The sequence below is a fragment of the Ochotona princeps genome, chromosome 17 (assembly GCF_030435755.1).
Source record: "Ochotona princeps isolate mOchPri1 chromosome 17, mOchPri1.hap1, whole genome shotgun sequence".
NCBI classification, from domain to species: Eukaryota; Metazoa; Chordata; class Mammalia; order Lagomorpha; family Ochotonidae; genus Ochotona; species Ochotona princeps.
The window spans coordinates 34554083-34577511 of NC_080848.1; the positions used below are offsets into that span (position 1 = coordinate 34554083).

The following is a 23429-nucleotide window of genomic DNA, read 5'->3' on the forward strand; positions in this document are numbered from 1 at the left end:
CTTATGTATATATACATATACATATATATACACATAACCATATTAAAGCTACTATCTCTTGGAAAAAAACTGAAACCATTTTATAAAAATAACATGTTTGTTGTTGTTGATTATTGTGGCTTTTAGTACATTGTGTGTTCTTAAATCAGACACACTAATGTGGGTAAGAACTTTGGTTTGGCCAAAAGTTAAGAGAAAAAACTATTTTCTTACCTTTGAAAAGGGTCCTGCAAACCGCCATAAGCCATTGAAACCAAAACCTGCAACAAATTAAACATTTTCCTTGTAATAAGCAAGACATCTTTTAATAGCAACAGACACTAAATAAGTTGTACGGTTGATACATACACACTAAAACATTTTAGAATGAGTGTTAAAGCAGATTAAAATTTAATGCTTAGTATGAAGTCATACATTAATTTTAAAGAATTATCAATCTGTTATTATGCTGAATATACAGTCAGAAGAGTCAGACAATGGTCTATATAGAGAGAAACAGAACCAAGTCCCTCCCCCCTAAGGAGCAGTTCTGTAGTCACTGCATTTACAACAGTGGCCCAGCAGCCAGCTCCTCAGCCACACTTCCCCTGGCACGTGTATTTACTTTGCAGGTAAGATGTTTGATATTGCGGAGGGGATTCTTCATGATACACCACACTCTGCACAATTCCATGGATGGGATTTAACAAATTTGGATCTTGGCACAATGACAACAGAGTGTTGATCTTGGAGTCCAGCAAATTGTGTCTAAAAAATAAATCAACAAAGGAACATTTCAGAGGGAAATGAAATGAAGAGCTGCATTAGCAAGCATAATGTACAATCCTGGGAACAATGTGGCAAAATTGAAGGGAGTTAAGTGCTTTTTACTCCCTGGGACTTTTCTATGTCTTTCAAATTACCTATAATGAACACAGATGTGTATGCTATTCTTGGTTTGTTTCTTGCTTTGTTTTCAGTCATCAGGGAAAATACGGTAAGAACGAACTGCAAAGAGTGCCTAACTGTAGACGGTGAGTATTTGTTCAGGATTAGTTGGGCTCCTGTGTGCCTTGGCATGCTTTTGGACCATCTCTTCCTGCTGCTGACACGTATCTAGGCACTTAAAACTGACATTTGATAACAATCAGTGCTTACCCTCAAATGGCACAAGGAAAAAAACATTGGTTGGGAGGGAGTGAATTATACCTGTATGATACAACTGAACAGGAAGGAATTAACTGTTTCTAATACAGCTATGCTCCAATAATAAAAAATAACTGAAATCCAACTTAAAAAATTCTGATATGAAATTAATCTCAAAAAAGGAAACCATTTTACCAGACAGAAGGTCCTGATCAGAAACAAAATTTCCACATTTCTTTGAGTTACTTAAATCTGAACAGTTTAGTTATTATTTTAGTCCTTAATAAAATTTATCTTCCTAACAAGATGTTAAATTCACTTCTTTTTTGTCCAGCTGTGTTTAAATTAAAAAGCTCTAAAACCCAAACAGGCATGCTGAATGCAACACAGCAAAGCCACTGGTTTGCTTCTGTAAAGACAGTAAACACTGCACTTCCAGACGCACCATTTTTGGGGCCGGTGTAATGGGGTAAGCCATCCCCTACAAAGCCGGTATCCCATACGGGCAGCTCAAACCCAGTTCTATTTCTGATTCAGCTCCCCACTAAGGCACCTGGGAAAGCAGGGGACAATGGCCAAGTGACTGGGCCCCTGCACCCACGAGGGAGACCTGGGAGAAGCTCCTGGCTCCTGGCTTCTGGTGGTCCCACTCCAGCCCCATTTGGTGAATAAACCAGTGAATGAAGATTCTTCCTCTCCCTCTCTATGAAACTCTTTCAAATAAACCACTTAAAGCAAATCAACAAGATAAATGTTTTCTCTAACTGACCCAAACTACTCTTAGCTAGCAATAAAACCACTCTCTAGGCTTAAAGTCATCATCACATTATCTTCTCCCTCTTTGCAACTAATGAACATTAGTGGATATTAATTCCTAACCCTACATAAAATCTGACTTAAATACAGGTACAAAGAGCAATTAAAAATAACAGGAAATACTTACACAACAGGAAAAACTTTGGGGAATACCACACTGGCCTCTGCTAAGTATGCATAAAGGATGCGTTGATCAAACTCATCTGTGGTATATTTTACCAGTGTAGCCTGCCAAAACACACAAAAGTAAATAAGTAACATTTTTGCTATGCAGCTGAAATGCTAGATTTTGGTGAGAAGCAGAAGATATCTTTCATTCATGCTTTTTACTATTTAAGGGCCTGCTAAGAGTAGATTGGAATAAAAACTTGAGCAGGGAACAAAACAAAACAAGATTAAACAAGGGGAGTTCCTTACGAGAACAGTGAGAAGAAGTGCTTGTATCTTCGGATCGGTCAGGACTTCTTCATCCAGGAGTGCGTTTGATTCAGACATGGAAACCTTACACAAGTGTGGATGCTGCTGTGTTGAGATTCTCTGAGTTTCTGCAGAAGAGGCGGATTAACAGGACCAGCTGTGTTAACAGGTACTGGACAACAATCAACTTTACACATTTCAATAGTGTTTCTGAAACTCAACAGCTTCTTAATAGATGCTTTGTCAAAACAGGCAGCTTTACTGTTCACCCATTCAAATATTTTAGGTGGCTACTGATAATTCTGTAAATATATACATACATATGTATAAAATTAGTTTTCACATGGGTTTCAGAATAACTCTCACTTTAAGGACTGCTGCCAAGCTTATATTTTGAAAAAGAAACAAGGTTTGTACAGTCCATCATATAGGGAATAAAAAATGACTGTGAAGTCAATGAACTCTTGCACTGTGTTTCAGGGATGCAGATCAGTTATTAACTTTGTGTCTCACCCATTTCATAATCAGTTTCTGCTACTCTCCTCATTTTGGGGGGTGTTGTGATCCCTGATTCCATTTCTTGCCTTTTAGGAGCCTTTGTGTCTGATATCAAATGATCAAAACTTTTCCTTGTTCCTATAAACAAAAATTACAGAATATGGGAATGTGTTAACCACAGCGTGTAAGGAACATACTAAAAGGAACAGGCTTTGACATAAAGCATGCAGGCTTCCCCCGGAGGACACAAGCAAAGCTCAGACATCCCCCAGAGCACTTTCTGCCTTTATTCTCAGGCTTCCCAACGGGTTTGGCCCCAGCTTTCCACTTCAGGATGGGTTGTATATCTACTGGTCCAAAATAAACTGATTAGTAATTAATAATCACCACACTGTAGGTAAGTGAGATTCCTCTGACTAATGGTAACATACAGGAACGTACACTGCTCAGAAGTAAAGATCAACTAAACCTGAGCAGCTTTTCCAGTTTAAGACATTCTGTGATGGGCCTGGTATGGTACCCTAGTGGCTAAAGTGCTCGCCTTGCAAGCACCGGTATCCCAAATGGATATTGTTTCAAGCCCTGGCAACCTGGCTTCCCATCCAGATCCCAGCCTGTGGCCTGGGAAAGCAGTCAAGGATGGCACAAGGCCTTGGCACTCTGTACTAGCATGGGAGACCCAGAAGCAGCTCCTGGCTTCTCAGCGGCTCAGCTCTGGCCCTTGCGGCCACTTGGGGAGTGAATCAACACACAGACGATCTTCCTCTCTGTCTCTCCTCCTCTCTGTATATCTGACTTTCCAATAAAAACAAATAAATCTTTAAAAAAAAATTCTGCTGGTGTTGAGAATTACTCATTAATAAAGAAGCATTTGGAAACTTGGGCAGAACTCAGTTGGATTAGTTTTTCAAGAGATGTGCTCACCTAAACTACTATGGAATGTGTACACAGACACACCTCAAGCAAGCAGGGTTTTCTCCTACGTGTCTGAGTTGTTCTTATCAGGTATTACATGAATACAGAACACTTCTATTTTAAATGGAAGTACTGACATTGTGTCATTTGGAACCTACACATTGCTGTTCTTTATTTTCAGATTTCTCTTATTCATCTGAGAATTTTTTTTCTTAAAAACTCTGGAAGAACTGGTACTATGCATATCTGGTAAAGCCACTAATTGCAGTGATGGTGTATCATATGGGTGCTGGTTTGAGATCCAGCTTCCTGGTAATGTGCCTGGGGAACAGCAGAGGACATCCCAAATGCTTGAAGCTCCTGAACCTACACAGGGACCCAGAAGTTCCTAGCTCTCAGCCTTGTACGGGCTCAGCTCCAGAAGTTGCGGTCATTTGAGGGATGAACCAGTGAATGGAAGATCTCAGTCTCTCACCCACTCTCTCTACAACTCTGCCTTTCAAATAAATAAATAAATCTTAAAAAGAACAACAACACTCCAATCAACCAACCAAAACACAACTCTTGAGGGGCCTGTGCCATGGCCTAAGCTCCTGCCAGTGGTGCTGGGATAGCATATGATCCTACTGTTCTGCTTCCAATTTGGCTCCCTGCTTATGGCTTGGGAAAAGAGTGGAGTATGGCTTAAGTCCCTGGCCTATGCACCTAAATGGGAGACCTAGAAGCTCCTGGCTCCTGGGTTCAGATCAGCTCAGCTCCAGCCGTTGTAGCCATTTGGGGAGTGAACCAGAAGATGGAAGACCAAGCTTTCTCTTTCTCTGTTTCTCTGTAAATCTGCCTTTACAATAAAAATAAATCTTTTTTAAAAAAACCTTTAGTTAATTAAGTTGAAAGACCAATGTGTAGTATCAGAGGAGTGAGAGAGAGACAGACAGAAATAGAGTGTGAGAGAAATAGAATCTTCCATCAGCTGAGTCACTCTGCAAATGGCTGTGACAGCTGCGGCTTGGTCAGACCAAAGCTGGGCACCAGGAAGCCCAGCTGGGTCTCCCACATGAGTGGCTATCATTTCCTATTTTCCAAGGCACATTAGCAGGAAGCTGGGTGGGAAGTGAAGCAACTGGGAACCAAACCTGCACTCTGATATAGAATGTTGGCATCACAAGCATTAGCTAAACTCACTGCCACAACAATGGCTTCTTTCTTGTTTTTTTTCAAAGATTTCTCTTTTTTTTTTCCTTCGGAAATTTTACTGTAAAGTCAAATATACATAGAGGAGGAGAGACAGAGAGGAAGATCTTTTATCTGATGATTCACTCTCCAAGTGACCACAACGGCTGGAGTTGCGCCGAGCCGAAGCCAGGAGCCAGGAATTTCCTCCAGGTCTCCCACGTGGGTGTAGGATCCTAAGACTTTGGGCCGTCCTTGACTGCTTTCCCAGGCCACAAGCAGGAAGCTGGATAGGAAGCGGGGCCATTGGGATTAGAACTGGTGCCAGCATGGGATCCCGGTGCGTTCAAGGTGAGGACTTTAGCTGTTAGGCCATTGAGCCGGGCCCTAAAACAATGGTTTCTAACAGTATTTTTTTTAAAAAAGTCAGATCTGATTTTTCATTATCATATAATCTGACAACTGAACCATGGGAAGTATATTAACTTCAAATATAAAAAAATAATTAGTCATATAAAGAAATTAATAATAGCCATTATTATCAAGGTCAAACAAGGTAGTCTGAGAGGTTGTTGTGCGAAGAAGCCACTGGCAGTTTAGTGATCAGTCCCAGGCTCCAGGGCTGGAGATCCAGCTAGAATAAAAACTGAAAATTCCGGTTTTCTATAAAACCAGTTGGTGTTTTGCCCTCACTGTCTTTCTCACTATTGTATTTGCTCTATCTTCCTGGGAGATCTCCTTCCACTCAAACAGCTCCAACTACTTAACAGCTGCTCAGTTCTAAGGTGCCACTTATCTGCTTCTCTCTTTCTGAATTCCAGACACATCTTACCATTTCTCTTAGATATGTATTCCTAGATATCTTGAGGGAGTTTCAACTAGATTACTAATCAATGTGCATCAAGCATGTATTATAAAAACGTTGGACTTGTTCCCAGTGAGAGGAATCACTATGCAGCCAGCTTTGAAGCTCGACCTTAAGGACACCCTTCACAGCCTTGTCCTTCTCTACCTGCATGCTAGCAAGTCAGGCACAGTCTCGCCCATTCGGTACCAGAGAAGTAATCCAAACCTGACTACTCTCCATCCTCCCAAACCTCCTGTGCAGACCTAAAATCATTATCATTGTTATTATTTTTAGAAATTTACTTATTTTTACTGGAAAGTCAGATTTTACAGAGAGAAGAAGAGACAGGAAGATTTTTCCATCTGCTGGTTCACTCCCCAAGTGGCTGCAATGGCCAGAGCTCATCTGATCTGAAGCGAGGAGCCAGGAGCTTCTTCTGGATCTCCCACATGGGTGCAGGGTCCCAAGGTTTTGAGCCATTGTTCACTGCCCTCCCAGCCACAAGCAAAAAGCTGGAAGGGAAGAACAGAAGTGGAGCAGCCAGGATGTGAACTGGCACCCGTACAGGATCCCAGTGTATGCAAGGCGAGAATATACCCACTAGGCTATGGGACAGCGCCAAAAACAAACAAACAAGCAAACAAACAAACGAAACAACCCCCCAACATTCTTATTTTTTTTTTTTATGGAATTGCTGTATCAATCACTTACATAGTCTTCCTCAACAAAAGCCTCCTTTTATTTTTCCACACTATCGCCAGAAAAATTGAACAAAAAATAAACTAGGTTCTGTTCTTCCCCTTGAATCTCTCTGCTGGATACACATTAACATGACATGCATAGTCTATTATAATTGAATTCCAATCTCTCCTTGGCCTCCTCATTTCCTTTCCTATTCCCTATGATCTACTGCCAATTACTTTCCTAACTGTTTTAATTCATACTGTTCTCTCTCTTGGATGCATACACTTCCTTAACCTGTGTTTACTCAGCAAACAAGTAATAAATCTTCAAGATCCAGCTCACATGTTACCTCCTCTCTGCAATCTGTCCTAATGTCCCCTACCAACACACACCGTGCTAATTTTGCCTAGGAGATGTCACTGTAATCAACTGGTTGTGGCCGAGTAAGCCTCAGCCACCAGACTAGAAGGGGCGGAAACCAAAGCATTTTCACCTACCACACAGGGCGAATGAATTCAATACTGCATTTGTCTGAGGCTACTTTTCTACTTACAGTTTCCTGGACACAAAAATCCAGAATTACAAAACACAAAATAACCAAGAAACTCCTACATGATTACTTATGGTAAAGTATTAACAGAAAGAAACCTAAACAAAAGGTAGCAGACCTGGGTGACAAATTACAGTGACTAATATTTGTGACTTCTGTTTCCTGTGTTGCCTGTTCACTAACATTCTTTTTTTTTTTCTTGAGGTTTATTTATTTTCATTGGAAAGTCAGATTTACAGACAGAGAGAAATGTCTTCCACCCGCTGGTTTATTCCCCAAGCAGCTGCAATGGCCAGAGCTGAGCCAATCTGAAGTTAGAAGCCTGGAGCTTCTTTGGGGTTCTCCCACACGGGCACAGGGTCCCAAGCCTTTGGACCATTCTCTTCTTTCCCAGGCCACAAGCAGTGAACTGAAAGGGAAGTGGAACAGCCGGGATACGAACCGGTGCCCATATGGGATCCTGGCACAAGCAAGGTGAGGACTTCAGCCACTCGGCTACTGAGCCAGGCCCTCTAATGTTCTTTTATATACACATTTTCCTAATATTATCTCAAGACACTTAAATGTGCTGCACTGACAACAGAAAGCCACAGAATCATTCACAGTGGTGGTTGTTCAGCATCTTCCAGTAGAAATGAAAATTTAGCTAATCGGATAGCTCTGCATTTTCTCTGTGGGAAAGATAGAATCACATGTCTCTTTTCTTCATTTACTTTCAGTTACTGAAACAGGGAAGGGTTTCTTGGCATTTTACATGTCCTTCTCATAGACAAACATTGATTTATTGAGCAATCTTTTTTTCTTAAGATTTATGTATCTTTATTTTTTTTACAGAGAGAAGGGGAGACAGAAAGATTTTGTTTGTCAGTTCACTCCCCAAGTGGCTACAATGGCTGGAGCTGAGCTGATCCAAAGCCAGGAGCCAGGAGCTTCTTCCAACTCTCCCATGCGGGTGCAGGGTTCCAAGGCTTTGGGCCATCACCTCCTTTTTTCCCAGGCCACAAAGCAGGGAGCTGGATGGGAAGTGGAGCAGCTGCGACATGAACTGGCACCCATTTGGGATCCTGGTGTACACAAGGTGAGAATTTAGCTTCTCAGCCTTTGTACCAGGCCCTTGGAGCAACCTTTCCAGAATCAGATCTTCTGTAAGAAACTGAAAAGTATATTGTGCTTTCAGTTTTTTCAAAGAAATACCACAAATACTATTATCTTGACCTTCATACTATTCAAGAGTATTTTACTCTCAAGTGATAATTTATGTAAGTATTTTATCATCAGTGACTCTTTAGCAGGCCTCTTCTTGTCTTGCAAGTCTCAAGCACCCTACTCCTGTTTCTTCTTGCCCAGTGAAGTAGGAGAAACCAAGGAGGGCCATAATATTCAGACTAAGAATCCCTGTATATTACAAGATCTAATTCTTATCACAATTGAAATTGGCTTCAAAAACTTTTACAGCAAAAACAAAAACTTTGAGGTTGGCACTGTGGTGCAAAAAGTTGAATTTTTGCCTGCAACACTGGCATCCCGTGTGACAGCTGGTTCAAGTCTTCTTGGTGGCTCCACTTCTGATCCACTCCTTGTTAAAGCCCCTGGAAAGCTGGGGCCCGGCAGCATGGCCTAGCAGCTAAAGTCCTCGCCTTGAACGCCCCAGGATCCCATATGGGCACCGGTTCTAATCCCGGCAGCTCCACTTCCATCCAGCTCCCTGCTTGTGGCCTGGGAAAGCAGTCGAGGATGGCCCAAAGCTTTGGGATCCTGCACCCCCACGGGAGACCTGGAAGAGGTTCCAGGTTCCCAGCTTCGGATCAGTGTGCACTGGCCGTTGTGGCTCACTTGGGGTGTGAATCATCGGATGGAAGCTCTTCCTCTCTGTCTCTCCTCCTCTCTGTATATCTGACTTTGTAATAAAACAAATAAATCTAAAAAAAAAAAAAAGAACCTGGAAAGCTGCAGAACATGGGTTCTGGTCACCCATGTGGGAGACCTGGATGGAGTTCCTGGTTCCCAGCTTCACCTTGGCCCATCCCTGACTTTGTGACCAATTAGGGAGTGAACTTTTGGAAGGGAGATTTCTCTGCCCCTTTCTCTCTGTAACTCAGTCTTTCAAATAAACAAGTAAATCTTTGAACAAAAACAGAAACAGAAAACTGATAAACCTAAACAATCCCCAAGTAATTTTCTGAGTGTAAGTATGTCACCATTTAAAAAAGTAATGAAAAGAACTTGTACATAATTTAAACTGACCAAGCAATTTTTTAGTGTTGGCCTGAGAAGGCTGCCCCATATCCAAGCTCATGGATTTCCTGGCTCGTGGACTGGTCTGCCCAACAGTTGGGTAGGTGGCTGTCAGATGCCCTTCAGAACCTTTGGGAGAGGACCATGGCTGATTCTCTTTCAGAGTCCTGAGAGATTTAAACAAATCAGAACTGGTTAACATGCTTACAAATGCAACCACTGCTTGTCCCTTCTAGGTGGCTGTCTTTTTTTCCCATTAATAATAGCTGATTTTAAAACAACACTTAATAATTTTTGCAGCAAAAACTCAGTGTATTCATAGAAGTGAATACAATAGCAACTCTTTTGCCATTGTATTTTGTACCTAGTAGATACTCACCAGTAGTTGAACAGAGTGTTGAACAGTTCACTAGTTTTTAAAAATTATTTTTAAGTTGAAAAATAGAAAAAAATGTACATATTTATGCTGTATAACATATTATGAAATATGCATATATTCTGAAATGGCTAAAGTACCATGTGCATTATCTTGTAAACTTATCATTTATTTGTGGTAGGCACAATGCAAACGTATCTCCTGAACAATTTTCAAGTACAGAGTACATCTACTATTAACTATAGCCACCATATAGTATAACAGACCTGGTGAAATCACCGCACTACCTTTTAAATCAAGGAAAATCAAGTCAAAACAGGCCACTGTACTCTTGATTTAAAGCCCAGAAAATCAGGAGTGGGCATTGAACGTGGAAGGTATGAAGCCTGTGTCCCACAGTGGGTTACCTGGGATGGATATGTGGTTCAGCCCCCTGACTCCAGTTCCCTGTTAAATGCAGACCCTGGGAGACAGTGATGATGGCTAAAGTAACCGGGTTCCTGCCACCCATGTGGGTGCCCTGGACTGAGTTCCTGGCTCCCAGCTTTGGCTCCAGGGCTGTCCTGGTAATTGTGGACACTGATGGGTGAACCAAGAGATGGGAGCTCTCTATCTTTCCTTCATGGTGAGAAACAGAGAAATTGTTCAAATCAATACACTCTATATACAGAAGACTACTTTTGTATGTTCAACACAATACCTAAAGATATGTTGGTTTAACTGAAAATACAAACGTCTCCCAAATTATATAATTAAATAGTTTCTCCAAGTTATAACAAAAAATACGCTACCTGAAATCATGTACAAGTTGACATAATTTGATTATTTTTATTCCAAATCTGTACTACAGAAAACTTTAAAAATTTCAGTGTGATGTGCATAAATATACAAATGTGCTGATACATACATGTTCTTATAAATCTGTATGAAGCTTAGTTTCCATTATTAAGCACTTAATGTTGCTTATAGTTTATTATAGTTCATGTTAGTTTTTGTCAAAAAATTTCATACTTTCAAGGTCACATTTTCTATCATTCAGCAGTTCTGTGGTTAACAGACGTCACTAACGTAAACATTAGTACCATTAGACTAGAACAAGAAGGTGGTAACCTCCCTACTACTAACACACATGCAATACTGTACATTTACAGAGTGCTGTGATTCATATTCTTCCTCAATCATCTCCACGTTCCTTCTAAACAACCTACTGGATCACTCTGATACTTGGCTTCATTAGCATAGAAAGTTGAAACCTGATTGTATCATGGGAGAGTAAGTCCACTTACCTGTAGCTGGGATCACCATGATGAATGGGGTATGTGTCCATAGGAACATTCTCCATTGAAATATCAGTAAGAAGAAGTGACTGTCTATGTTTTAAGCTGAAACGACCTCGAACCTCCTCAGACACTGTGAGTAAGGCTAAAAGGAAAGAGGGAAAATTTAACAAATAATGAGTCTGACTTCAAACAGGATACACTTCTCATAATCTAGAAAACATAACACCTCTTAATAGTGCATATAAACAGCCCTAGAGAGTGTGAGGTTTAAAGCTTAAGTCAGACTTGTTTACCTGGAAGGGCTTGCATTGTATACAAACATGAGATATACTAGAGTTTTAATAAGCACCCTACATTTTTCAAGAGCTTTAATGTACATTTGATCTTAACAAACACAGTACGCAGGGGAGGCACTGATAAGCCCACTGAGGCATTACATGACTTGCTCAACCTCATGTGGTTCCAACAAAAAGTGTTGCCCAGCATCAAGTTTGTGAAACCAAGAGTCAGTACTTTGCATGGAACAACTATATTCATTAAACATATTGTAATATACCTGCTAAGTGTCGCTGAGTAGAGAAACAAAAATCAGATAAAAGTCAACAGGAAAGATTTAATGGGATGGTGGGGATGATAAAATGGCATAAGGAATGAATACTGAAGATGCAGAAAGTCACTTGGAGAAGATGGCAAAACGACTGGTTTAAAATAATCTCCCCAACCCCATACTGAGAGGCATTAAAGAATAAGGCTTGAACAGAAACTGAGACAGAAAAGGGAGGGTGGCTTAAAAACTCAGGACGCTAGCCTGAGATGCTCAATTTCTGTGCCATACAATAGTTACTTATTATAGTACTTTACACTAAAAATGCAAGGGGAATATTTCAGATGTTAGCACCATTTCTTTCATAAGGAAAACTGTTCGGGCAGAACTTCGAAATTTTTAAACACCAGCAAAGGACTTCGACTATGAACTCTATCCTCTCGAAGCAGCCAGCCAAGGGCCCATAGATATTTGGTAATTCTTAGAAATAAAAAAAAAAATTCTTAGAAATAGATGTTATGAGATTAACTTTATCTGTTCTGTGTTTTTACCTGCTAAGTAAGCCACACTCTGAGTATTCACCTCAAATTTGTCACAGTTTCTGTGTTTATTAACCAAAGTTAGTAGTGTATGCAAAATTCGGACTGTTCTTGCAACAATAGCAGGTGAAGGATGTCTGTAGCCTACAAGGGAAAAAAAAAAAAATTAAAACAAGTCAGTTATTTTGTGATTAGCAATTTTCCAAGAAAAATAATACAAAAGATAATTTCTGCCTGCCCAAAATAGCCACCTGGAAAGGTAAAACTCCCGTGTGGCTAATTAGTTACATGTAGGATTAAGTTAAAATGTGTAGAATACAATGAAGCTCCCTGAAACACTAAGGTTCCCCAAGGAGAAGAAAATGAGGAAAGAAAATAATATTTTAGACCTTCTATTCCTTCTGGAGCACAGGGATTTAAATGCAGACACACACACACACTCTTTCTTTCTCTGAGACTATGGTTCTATTTCTTTGTTCTTTTTTTTTTTTCAAGATTTATTTATGTTTTTCATTGGAAAGTCAGATATAGAGAGATGAAGAAAGAGAGAAAGATCCTCCATCGGTTGATTCACTCCCCAGGTGGCCACAACGGCCAGTGCTGCGCCAGTCCTAAGCCAGAAGCCTGGAGTCTCTTCTGGTTCTCCCATGTGGGTGCAGGATCCCAAGGCTTTGGGCCGTCCTCGACTGCTTTCCCACGCCACAAGCAGGGAGCTGGATGGGAAGCAGGGCTGCCAGGACTAGAACCAGTGCTCATATGGGATCCCCGGTATGTGCAAGGTGAGGACTTTAGCTGCTAGGCTACCACGCCGGGCCCTATGGTTCTGTTTCTTAAAATTCCTTTTATAAAATTTAAACACTAATGACAAAGGGAGTATGTATGTGTGTTTTAAGTGTCCAAAAAATAGGGTCAATCAGAGGATAAGTTTAACCTCCTACTAGCTTTTAAACACTAATGTTGCTCTATTTTAGAATAGGGGATTTCAACACTGAATATATCTGGTGTTCTTTCACAAATACAGAATAAGCAGATCACTATGTCAGCTGCAACTCCTCCTCATGGTATCCTGAACAGAGTGTAGTTGCTGTTGCACGTACAATCTCTATTCCCTTTACAGATTAAAACTCCTATTTTTTTTTTCAATTTCATTAGAAGGTGAAATTAAATGTATATGTTTCCAGTGGCAGGCATATACATATATACACCAGTTAAAACCTGGAGGGACAGGGCAGGCCTTTAGCCAAGCGGTTAAAATGCTGATCTCCTGACTTCAGCTTCCTGCTGACGCAGACCCTAGGAGGTGGTGGGTAATGCCTGAAGTAACTGGGTCTCTGCCACCTCGGTCAACGGCCTGCACTGAGCTACTGGCTTCCAGGTTTGTCTCATCAGGCCTAGTCACTACAGGCACTGGGGGAGTAAACCAGAAGATAGTAGTGCTCTGTCTCTCCGTGTCCCTAAAATAACCAAAGTATACAGATCTCCATGCTTTCTCAAGCCCAGGAACGATGTAAATTAATACAAAGTTGTAGACTTAAGCCATACTTTAACATCACTTTGTCAAAGATCCACCACTGCATGATGTCCCTGTTAGCCATAATCTCTGGCTATGACTGCCACATTTTAATAAGCCAAAGCTACAAGCTATAGAGTCAGCAAGAGGAGTAAGGCCAGGCTAAGAAGTGATCAAACTCTGAGGAGCAGCTGAAGATCACTGAGTATATGCAGCACAGAACTTTGGAAGAGTGAGGGTATGGTACCACAAAGGTGAAGTTCCATGGAGTTTAATAATGGTATTGATCCACTGAAAACAAAGTGAGCTGAAGAAAACATTTTCCAGGTATAAGCTCACCATATGAATTCAATGACTTATGTTCATATTTGCTAATCAGTAAGACACTTTATGTACACTTATTAAGAGTATAGCAATTAGGTTGAATACTTAGGGATTTTACAAGAATCAACTATTGCATTTTTAATGAAATCTGATATTTGCCATGGGAATTAGACTCCTAAAACATACACTGAATAAAATACAACTCATTGAGACATACAATTTGAATTAAAATAATTGAGCAAAATATTTCAACTTTTTTCAAAAAACAAATCATTTTAATTACAAAAGCCAGGGCTGGGCCAGCCTGAAGCCAGGAGTCCAGAGATGTGTCCAGGACTCCGACATGCGTATCAGAGACTCAAATACTTAAGCCATTCCCTGCTGCTTCCTGGGTGCTCAGTCGCAGGAAGCTGGGTCAGAAGAGGAGCCAACACTCCAAATCAAACACTGCAAAAAACCCTGCAGCAAACAGCCTCCTAAAGTATCCTGACATACAGGGTCTCTACCTTTTAACAGGTGTCCAACTAGTGCAAAGTTAAAGTTGGAGTTGAAATTGAGTCCAACAAAATGATCCATTTGTTTGCAGTGCCATTCCAGAGGATTCCGGATTGCCATAAACACTTCTTCGGGACTCTAGAAAGACAACCAAAATAATGGTTAATGAGGTTCACACAGAAGCTTTTCAGGATCGCTTACTAGTTTTTGTGTTCAACATGATAAGCAATCCTTTCACACTAAGATAAATATTATTAGGTTTCCTAGAGAAAATCACTGAACATTTAAGGTAACAGAAATTAATCAGTGCAAGAATGTTAGGCATTTAGACAAGATGGTGCAAGATGAAACTGCATTTACAAAGCAAAATAAACCTACTTCCTACTATCTAACAAACTTTATGAGCTCTAACTCCTAGCACCTTGGGAGACTTGGGAGTTAATATCAGAAACCCTACTAGGATTTTCTGGCTATTACAATGCCAAGGAAGACACTACTAAGAAACAAATACTTCATTTGCAAAAATTCTTAACAATACCTAATAGGTATGTATGACTCTGACTAACACTGTCCTGTGACACCTTCAGAAAACAGAAAAGGAACTAGGAAAGGGGAGTTCTAGCCTCAAACCAAATATAAAAATATGGTCAAGTTACTGAACTTCTGTATTATTTTCTTGTGTAGAATGGAGGTCTGACTGATGAACTTCAAGGTAATGTCTATCCCTAAACTTCTGCGCACACTTCCCAGACCATTACTTGTTTGGGTCCACACTATGTTTTGCAGAATGAACAAATACTGCTCAGACCAAGCACTTCACACTTAAGCCATACTAGTGTTCTTTCTTTGTTCCTGTAACTGGGTTAATTTTACTTTAGACAAATCTCTTGTCATATATATATATATATATATATATAGCCTATCTTCAAAAAGAATTCCTTTCTTTTATCCTAGATGCTGCCAATTTTTCTTTAAAAGTGAAAGGAAAATAATTTCATACTGTATACTCTATGAGCCCAAATCCAATCTCAATCAAGCTTGATAAATGTTCAAAGGAGTGCCAACTGTTTAGATGAGATAAGACAAAAGGAAAAAAAATCTAGCAAAATTAAACACCCCAAAATTTACTTTAGATTCTCCAGCTTCCTCATTGGCTACTAATTAAGTTGATTTTTCATTCAGTGGCATTATTCAATAAAAATAAGCTTCCTTGGGCCCGGCAGCGTGGCCTAGCGGCTAAAGTCCTCACCTTGAACGCCCCGGGATCCCATATGGGCGCCGGTTCTAATCCCGGCAGCTCCACTTCCCATCCAGCTCCCTCCCTGCCTGTGGCCTGGGAAAGCAGTTGAGGACGGCCCAAAGCTTTGGGACACTGCACCCGTGTGGGAGACCCGGAAGAGGTTCCAGGTTCCCGGCTTAGGACTGGCGCAGCATCGACCCGTTGCAGCTCACTTGGGGAGTGAATCATCGGACGGAAGATCTTCCTCTCTGTCTCTCCTCCTCTTTGTATATCTGGCTTTGTAATAAAACAAATAAATCTTTTAAAAAAAAAAAGATTTATAAAAAAAAATAAGCTTCCTTTTAGGTTATTTCTTCATTTGTGAGATAGTAGGGGTAGAGAATGTTAACTTTTACCTTAGGGTTCTGAAAATTAAAAATAATGCCTGGTATGGTTGCTGCTATGGACAGTATTATTTTTCCTATTCTTTTTGTTAGTGTATCAGTGCTTCTTTCTGCTATTTTTACATGAAAAAATGCATATTAAAATCTAGGTTTTAATGAATTGGTAAGGAACTATATTTATAGTAAGTCACATTATAAAAATTCACGCTTCAGTCAGTTACGGATCTCTTCTGTCTTTAAAAGAACCACCATAATAAAAGAGGGAGGGGGTGCTCAGTGTGACTCATCTGGAAGTCCCAGGGAAAGCCTGCTGACCTTGTCATTAAATATCCGGAGACTGTCCAAGGTATGCAGGTTCTGCTCCAGGAGTGCTGTGCCTGCTGAATACAAGTTGACCTCATCAAGCTGCAGCACAGCCACAGCAACCCAAAAGAGGGCTTTGTGCAGGGGCGAGTCCTGGCAAAGGAGACACAGGCCTGGTGAGGAACATGGACCATGGAAGAACCTCGTACCTACATACTACGGCATAAAACAAATACGCTGCCTTCACCAAATCACCCATGGTTTCCCCCCTGGAAAGGCAGTATGAGAGTAAGTCCTCTGTCTTTTGCAAGGGTGAAGAAAAAGACTCAAGCAGCTGGGCACACAGCTTCAGTATTTCCTTTGCTCTTTTTCCTAAATCTAGTCAACAAGGTTTGCTAATTCTTCAAGAGTCTAAAGTCTATTTTGCATTTGCTGTTTCTTTAGGAATGCTAATGACACTTTCTCTTGCTGACCTTTATTCTTCTGCCTCCAGCGTTTCCTTACTGTCATTCAGGAAGCACTATACCAGCAGAAAGCATATTACTTGTGTGGCAGAAAATGTTATGCTTCCAAACTCTTTTTTCTGAAGAGTGCCGAGAGTTACATTAGTCCTGTCCAATCTTCGCAGCCTTCCCTTTCACCCATTACTGTCCACCATCTTCGCGTCACCCCAGCATTCTCCTTGCTCTTATTTCCACTTTCGTGGTTTCATCTTTTTCTCCACCTGTACCAACTCCAACCCATTTTTGAAGTTTAAATTATACCCTTTCAGGCTTTTGTTACTCTTAGCAGTCATCTGTCAGTGTTAAATTTAAACGATTTATTATTGGTTAGTCGGTGGCTTTGAGAGCCAGTCAGCCTTGACTGGGAACCCCAGCGTGGCCTTTCATCGGGCAGGTAACACCAGGGGCATGTTACCTGGATCTCCTCAGTCTATTCTGACTTATTATACGGGACAAGAGAACCATTTCTTGTAATTTCAGGTTAGGATGTTTGCAGACCACATAACTTTACCAGGAACTTAAACTCTTCTAATATTTGTATCCGTTTGATTTCAACTCACAGCAATTATAAAGCTTCAGGGCTGGAAAGTAACCTTAAGTGATATTATCTAGTCTTAGTTTACCCATTTTATCCATGTAGAAACATGATGTTCACAAACACTATTGCTAAATGAGCACAGATCATCCTAAAGCAAGGGCAATGTTATTTCACTCCTACTAAATAACATGCTCACTTAGTATCCAAACGCTTCTGACAAACAGATACATTTCTCCCACCTTTCCAAGGTAAAAATCACTAATACATCACTACCTACACATGCACTTTCCTACTCCTGAACTTTCACATCCACCCTGGAATGTGTGCGCCTTAAAGGCAGGGAAAGTTGGCGCTTTACTCAGTGCTAGTATAACTTTAGCCCTTAGGGTAGTTCCTCACACATAGCACATGCTCAATTAAAACCTTTTACTAGAAGAATTAAGAATACAGCATCTATATCTCCTTTAAGAATGAAAAAAGAAACCTGCAAGCACTTGAGAACACACTCTCTAAACTTAGTTGTTCTCCATGGTAATCACTTCAAACAACTAAATTTCAGACAAGAGATTTATTGGATGGCTTTCTGTTTTCCTTTTGGTTACCATATGGCTTTTCTGTTATAATTTGTTCTCAATCCATCATATTGTCTGATTTGCTGCCAGAAAAGAAATTATACTTAACATCAGTACCCAAAATGAATAAACTCTTTCTCAGCTCAATAATTACCTTATTAAGAAGTGGCTGTAGTTTGGTTAGTGCTATTACTGTGGCTTCTATCAGAACTTGACTGTTGTAAGTATCAGGTCCTTTCAAGCAACTCTCAAGTGCCTTTTAGGGAACAGAATTCTTTATTTTATTTTCATTGAAATAAAACACTAATGCTTAAACTGAATCTCAGAATCACCTCAGGAACAGTTACTTATTTAATGCCAGAATTATTTCCAATACTATGGTGATTTTGGAAGCTTGCTCAATGCACACTGAAACATTTGTGTATTCTAATGTCATAAATCAAGTAATACCACAGAAACTACAAATTACATAACTTTATGTAAGGGTCTGGCCTTAGCACCATATAATTAAATTCTTTGAAAACTGGTAAAATATTAAGGTTACCTTCTTAGAAAAAGAGGCAAAATACTTATTTTCTTCTAAAGACATATTCTTTAGAGAAGGTTTCTTAATTACAATACAGAAAATAATCAAAATCCACGTCTTAAAGGTTGAATAAACAACAGAAGGCATTTTTATCAAATCCAAATTTAAATATAATTTTAAAGAAAAGAGGATATGTTTATTATTTAGAAAACACAAGTAATTGGGAGAAGGAAGGGAGAGGTACCTTGCTAAGAATACGGATAATCTGCTTTATCTGGCCATGAGATACTCGTTTGCTAATACAGCCAAAGACAACAAGAGCTCTTGGTTGCAGAGATGGATTATACTGGAATGCAAATCTGCAATGAAAAGATCCAATAAGCTTAGGAAAAATCTATGCTTATACACATTGAACAATAAATTAAAATACTGATTATGCAGTAATTTTATGTTTCCAACAATTCATACATTTTTCAATTTTCTGTTTACTGTGGAACCTACCTTTGTGCTAGTTCTGTCCACTGGTCCAGCCACTTGCACGTTGGAATGTCTCTCATACATGCCTAAAAAAAGGATACTCTGAATATATGCGGGATCTTTGTTCATGGAGAATGAATACTATTTTTAAACTAGTTTTCCATGAATGTCTTGAAGATCCTATGTATGTACATGTTTTTAGAAACATTCATTGAAATATAAACAAATAAATGATTGTTATGTCATCAGTAATAAATTCCATGAAAGTGTTTTTATTTAAGCATTAGATGCAGAAAATAAAAGCAGAATAAACCAATAGTAAATACTAAAGCAGACACTTAGTTTTGTATCATTTTGCCTTAGATACCTCCATGATCTCTAACAAAGCTTCTGTGACTGTTTCCAAGGATGTCAAAGCAAACGTCTCCCTCTCGTAGGAGCCAGGAGAGAAGGACCTGTCCCGGTAGCTGGAACGGAAAGCAATGACTGCGGCTGACTTGACTTTGCTAATGCCAAACAGCAAGTAGAACTTGGGTAATGAGAATTCTGTCAGACTGAGCCTCAGAACTTGCTTAGTCTCTTCTGTAAAAGAAAGAAGAAATAAGTAAAAACTTAAGCTACTAATTTTTAACTTCTAAACTATCATGTTTCATTTTGAATATAGTAAATTTAAATATCATCTAAAAATTACATAATCATGTTCCTTAAATTGAATTTACTAGATATTCTAGATGCAATATACTAGATAGATATTCCCCATTGAACCACAAATCAGTACCAGTAAAACTGTCTACTTAAACGACGTTACAGCTACAAAAGGCTACATGACAAACGGGCATTATGTTACAGTTTCATATGGAATGAGAATAATGTAATTTTTTCCCTTGTTAATATTTCACGTCATTACTACAGGTTTAAATTAAATCTTGGTGCTAAGGCACTATCATTAATAATAATATAATCTACATTAATTAGGTGAAATAAAGTAGAGAACAGAACTGGTGAAACACAAAAACATCATCCAGAAACTCACCACTGAACTGAAGCTGTGAACATGTACACAGGGAGTGGATGATGTTGATGACCAATCCATGCGTGGAAGCTCTCAGTGAGAGGGGACCTGTGGCAACTAAGAAAGTTACAACGTGGAAAAGGTAGGGGAGATGAGCGGCTACGTCCAGGGAATTGTTGAAGGACAGCATGAGCATGTAGCGTGCTAAGATAGCAATATCATCCCACATCAGATGTTGTTCCAAGGTAGGAGTAGGAGACAAGCATGTCTTATCAATTATTTTGCACATCCTCCCAATAACCTGTAAAGGTAAACAATTTACAAATGCATGAGACCAATAGTCTTATCAAAACAAATTTTAATTTAACTTTAAACCAACTAGTTAAAAACATAATTAGAAAAACTTCCTAATCATGAGACAGATATGTTATGCCACAGTTCAAAAGGCAAAAGAAGAGTGATTACCTTGCTTGAAACCAATTTCACATTTCCAGAGGCCAAAGCTACAGCAGTGTCTGCCATCACCTCAGCTTTGATGGATCCCAAGCCACCGGTTGCACTGGTTTTGATGAAGCTGTCTAGCACAACGTCAAGTAGATCTGTAATCTAGTGCAAGAGATAAGGAATATGTCTTAACATTTTTAAAGATTTATACATTTTATGGGAATAAGTGCCAGAGGAAGGGAGGAGGAGAGAGTGAGTTCTTGCCTATTTTGGTTCAAGACATCCTCTTGTTCATTCCCTAAGTGACCACAAGGAAACTGGAAGCCTGGAGCCTGGAGCCCCGTCTGGGCTTCCCAAAAAGGAGGTGGCAGCCTTAAGTACCTAGGCTATCCTCTGCCACTTTCCCAGGTGCATTAGCAGGGAGCTAGATCAGAAGCAGAGCAGAGTCAGGTGTGATGGCTCAGTGGCTAAACCTTCTCTTTGCATGTGCTGGGATTTCATAAGGGCTTGGGTTCCTATCCTGGCTGCTCCACTTCCCATCCAGCTCCCTGCTTGTGGCCTGGGAAAGCAGTAGAGGATGGCCAGAGACCTTGGGACCCTGCACCCACTTGGGAGACCAGGAAGAAGCTCCTGGCTCCTGGCTTTGCATCAGCTTAATTCTGGCCATTGTGGCCACTTGGGGAATGAACCTGTGGATGGAAGATCTTTCTCTATGTATCTCCTTCTCTCTGAATATCTGCCTTTCCAATAAAAAAGATTTTATATATATATATATATATTTTTTAAAGAAGAAGCAGAGCAGCTAGGATGCAAATCACATTCAAATACGGGATGACAGGGTTATGAGTGGTTACGTAATCTGGTGCACCAAAATGCTGGCCCCTGACTTAGTCTTTAAATCACTCCACCAGCATGATCTCCAATTTAAAAATATTCAATGAATAGCCTAACCAATTTAAAGTTTATATGAAGTCTTCAAAATGCATTTTACAGAAACTTATTACTAAACATATCAAAGAATATTAGAAAAAGGATGAGGATATCCACTCAGTTTCTGCAGAAATTAAGAAATTGATATTCAAAATTTGAAAACCTCTATATACTGTCTTCATGCACTTGGCACAGTATCTTTGTGCTCCTTTAAAATAGTGAGGCTTGACCAACACAAAATACCCTTTTTTTAAATACAGGAAGTGATGGGATTTATTTAAGTCACATTAAAAACTTATCTAGGGTTATAAAATCAGATCCAAAGCCACCTAAAATTATTTGAAGGGAGTAGGCTTCTGTTCTAGCTGTTAGGATGCCCACCAAGACACTGGAATACTAACTTCATTTTCTGACTCCCAAATCTAGCTTCCTGTAAATGTGGACTCTGGGAGGTACGGATTGCTTGATTTCTGCCATCCGTCCGGGAAACTTGGACTGAGTTCCCAGTTCCTGGCTTTGGTCCTGACTCAGCCCTAGTCACTGTGGGCTTTTGGGGAGTCAATCAGTGAGAATGGGAGCTCTTTCCTTGTCTTTTTCCCTCTTAAATTTAAATAAATAAATAAGAGGATTCACAGCATTGTTTGAGTAAAGGTATTGTTTCCTTAAATGATTACTTTAAAGAAATACATTAACTCTTGTCAGATAAAAAAGTTAACATTACTTATAACATTGGCATTCCGTACTAGAACAACAAATGAAGGCAGGTGTTCCAAATAAGATTAACAAATATTTATGAAAATTCATGGTGTACTGAATACACTCCAAAGAACTACTTATTAGAAATCACACCAGAATTCTATAGTTAATATCTAATTAACTATCTAGGGAACATAGTTCTAAAAAAAATCATTTTCCTCTGCCTCTGGGACAGTAATCAAACATTTTTAAATTGTGAGTCAAATGAAGAGCTGTGTGGATGTCCATATGTTTTTGCAGCTGAAGATGTTTTCCCTACAGCTATGTTGTCACCTAGCACAGTCCTTTGCACAGACAGTGCCTCAGAAATAGCTGTGCAAAGAATGCACTAGGTAAATATGTGTCCAAACTCAATACCTGCCCAAGGCTCCCCCATATTTTTGCTTGAATAGATGGATACATCTGCTTCTCATTTATGGTCATTGTGATCAGCTTATCGAGAATAGCAGTAACTCTTTGTCGCTTGGCATCATCATTATGCTTGCAAAAACGGACTAGGTTGGAAAGCCATGGAGTCATATATTCCAAACAGAGGTGTTTCAATTCAATACCTGGAAAAAAAAATACTATTAGCATACATGGTCAAGGCAAATCACGTAACAATGATTTCAATATAAAGATTAGAGGGGAAGGGTAAAGGGTGAAGACCATTACCTAGAGTCAGGCCTGGAGAAAAGAGACTTGGCAAATATAGGTTTGATGACAGAGGTGAAGAGAGGAAGCCTTGAAAAGAATAATTTTAAAAGCCGTAAGCCAATTTTTAAAAAAGTTTTCTTATTTTTCTCCCTTTTAATAATTTATCTTCTAGTTAAAAAAAATTTGTTTTATTCTCATTGCAAAAGGAGTATGTGGTATTTATACACAGTTTGATAAAAGCATCAGCAAGCAGTCAAAGTGATCAGCTCATTTCTCCCCAGGCTTTTAAGTTTAAGTGGAGGTAACACACTTCTGTGTGCCTGGATAAGTAAGTGCACTACATCTCATCTCACCAAAAATTTTACTATGTATGAAGTGTGTTCTAGGAAGTCTCTCATTATTACACCAAGATTATATTAACATTCCCTCAAAACATTTTAACTTTTTATTTTGGAAAAAGTTCAAATTCATCAGAAGACACAAAAATAGCAAAATTCCCTTATACGTTTCACCTAGTTCCAAAAATCACTTTTTAAAGTTGTGGTAAAACATACATAACATAAAATCTATCACTTTAGTCACTTTCAAGCATACAGTCCAATGGCATTAAGTACTTTCATACTGTTGTATAACCATCACCACTTCTTATCTCTAGAATATTTTCATTTTACACACTGAAACTCTTTACTGATAATATTTTTAATGGCCTCACGGGATTCTAACATAAGAAGACCTAGTATTTTAATCAGTTTATTTGTCTTTTGATTTTTTTTTTGCTTTCATA

The 23429-nt window shown here is 39.5% G+C and overlaps 1 protein-coding gene across 3 annotated transcripts in view; it reads right to left on the minus strand.

Moving 5' to 3' along the window:
* The window catches only part of NF1 (neurofibromin 1), a 246717-nt gene that overhangs the window by 19983 nt on the left and 203305 nt on the right, over positions 1 to 23429 (minus strand). For all 3 annotated transcript variants that reach the window (XM_058675552.1, XM_004593895.4, XM_004593894.4), the window contains 17 exons: positions 22367 to 22560; positions 20345 to 20485; positions 19901 to 20180; positions 19235 to 19449; positions 18892 to 18953; positions 18635 to 18749; positions 18019 to 18120; positions 16264 to 16404; positions 14337 to 14463; positions 12009 to 12140; positions 10920 to 11055; positions 9267 to 9424; positions 2872 to 2994; positions 2359 to 2486; positions 2069 to 2169; positions 605 to 747; positions 214 to 260 (listed from right to left, as the gene is read on the minus strand). In XM_058675552.1, the coding sequence (XP_058531535.1) occupies positions 214 to 260; positions 605 to 747; positions 2069 to 2169; positions 2359 to 2486; positions 2872 to 2994; positions 9267 to 9424; positions 10920 to 11055; positions 12009 to 12140; positions 14337 to 14463; positions 16264 to 16404; positions 18019 to 18120; positions 18635 to 18749; positions 18892 to 18953; positions 19235 to 19449; positions 19901 to 20180; positions 20345 to 20485; positions 22367 to 22560 (2345 nt within the window). The remainder of the gene's footprint in view (positions 1 to 213; positions 261 to 604; positions 748 to 2068; positions 2170 to 2358; positions 2487 to 2871; positions 2995 to 9266; positions 9425 to 10919; positions 11056 to 12008; positions 12141 to 14336; positions 14464 to 16263; positions 16405 to 18018; positions 18121 to 18634; positions 18750 to 18891; positions 18954 to 19234; positions 19450 to 19900; positions 20181 to 20344; positions 20486 to 22366; positions 22561 to 23429) is intronic.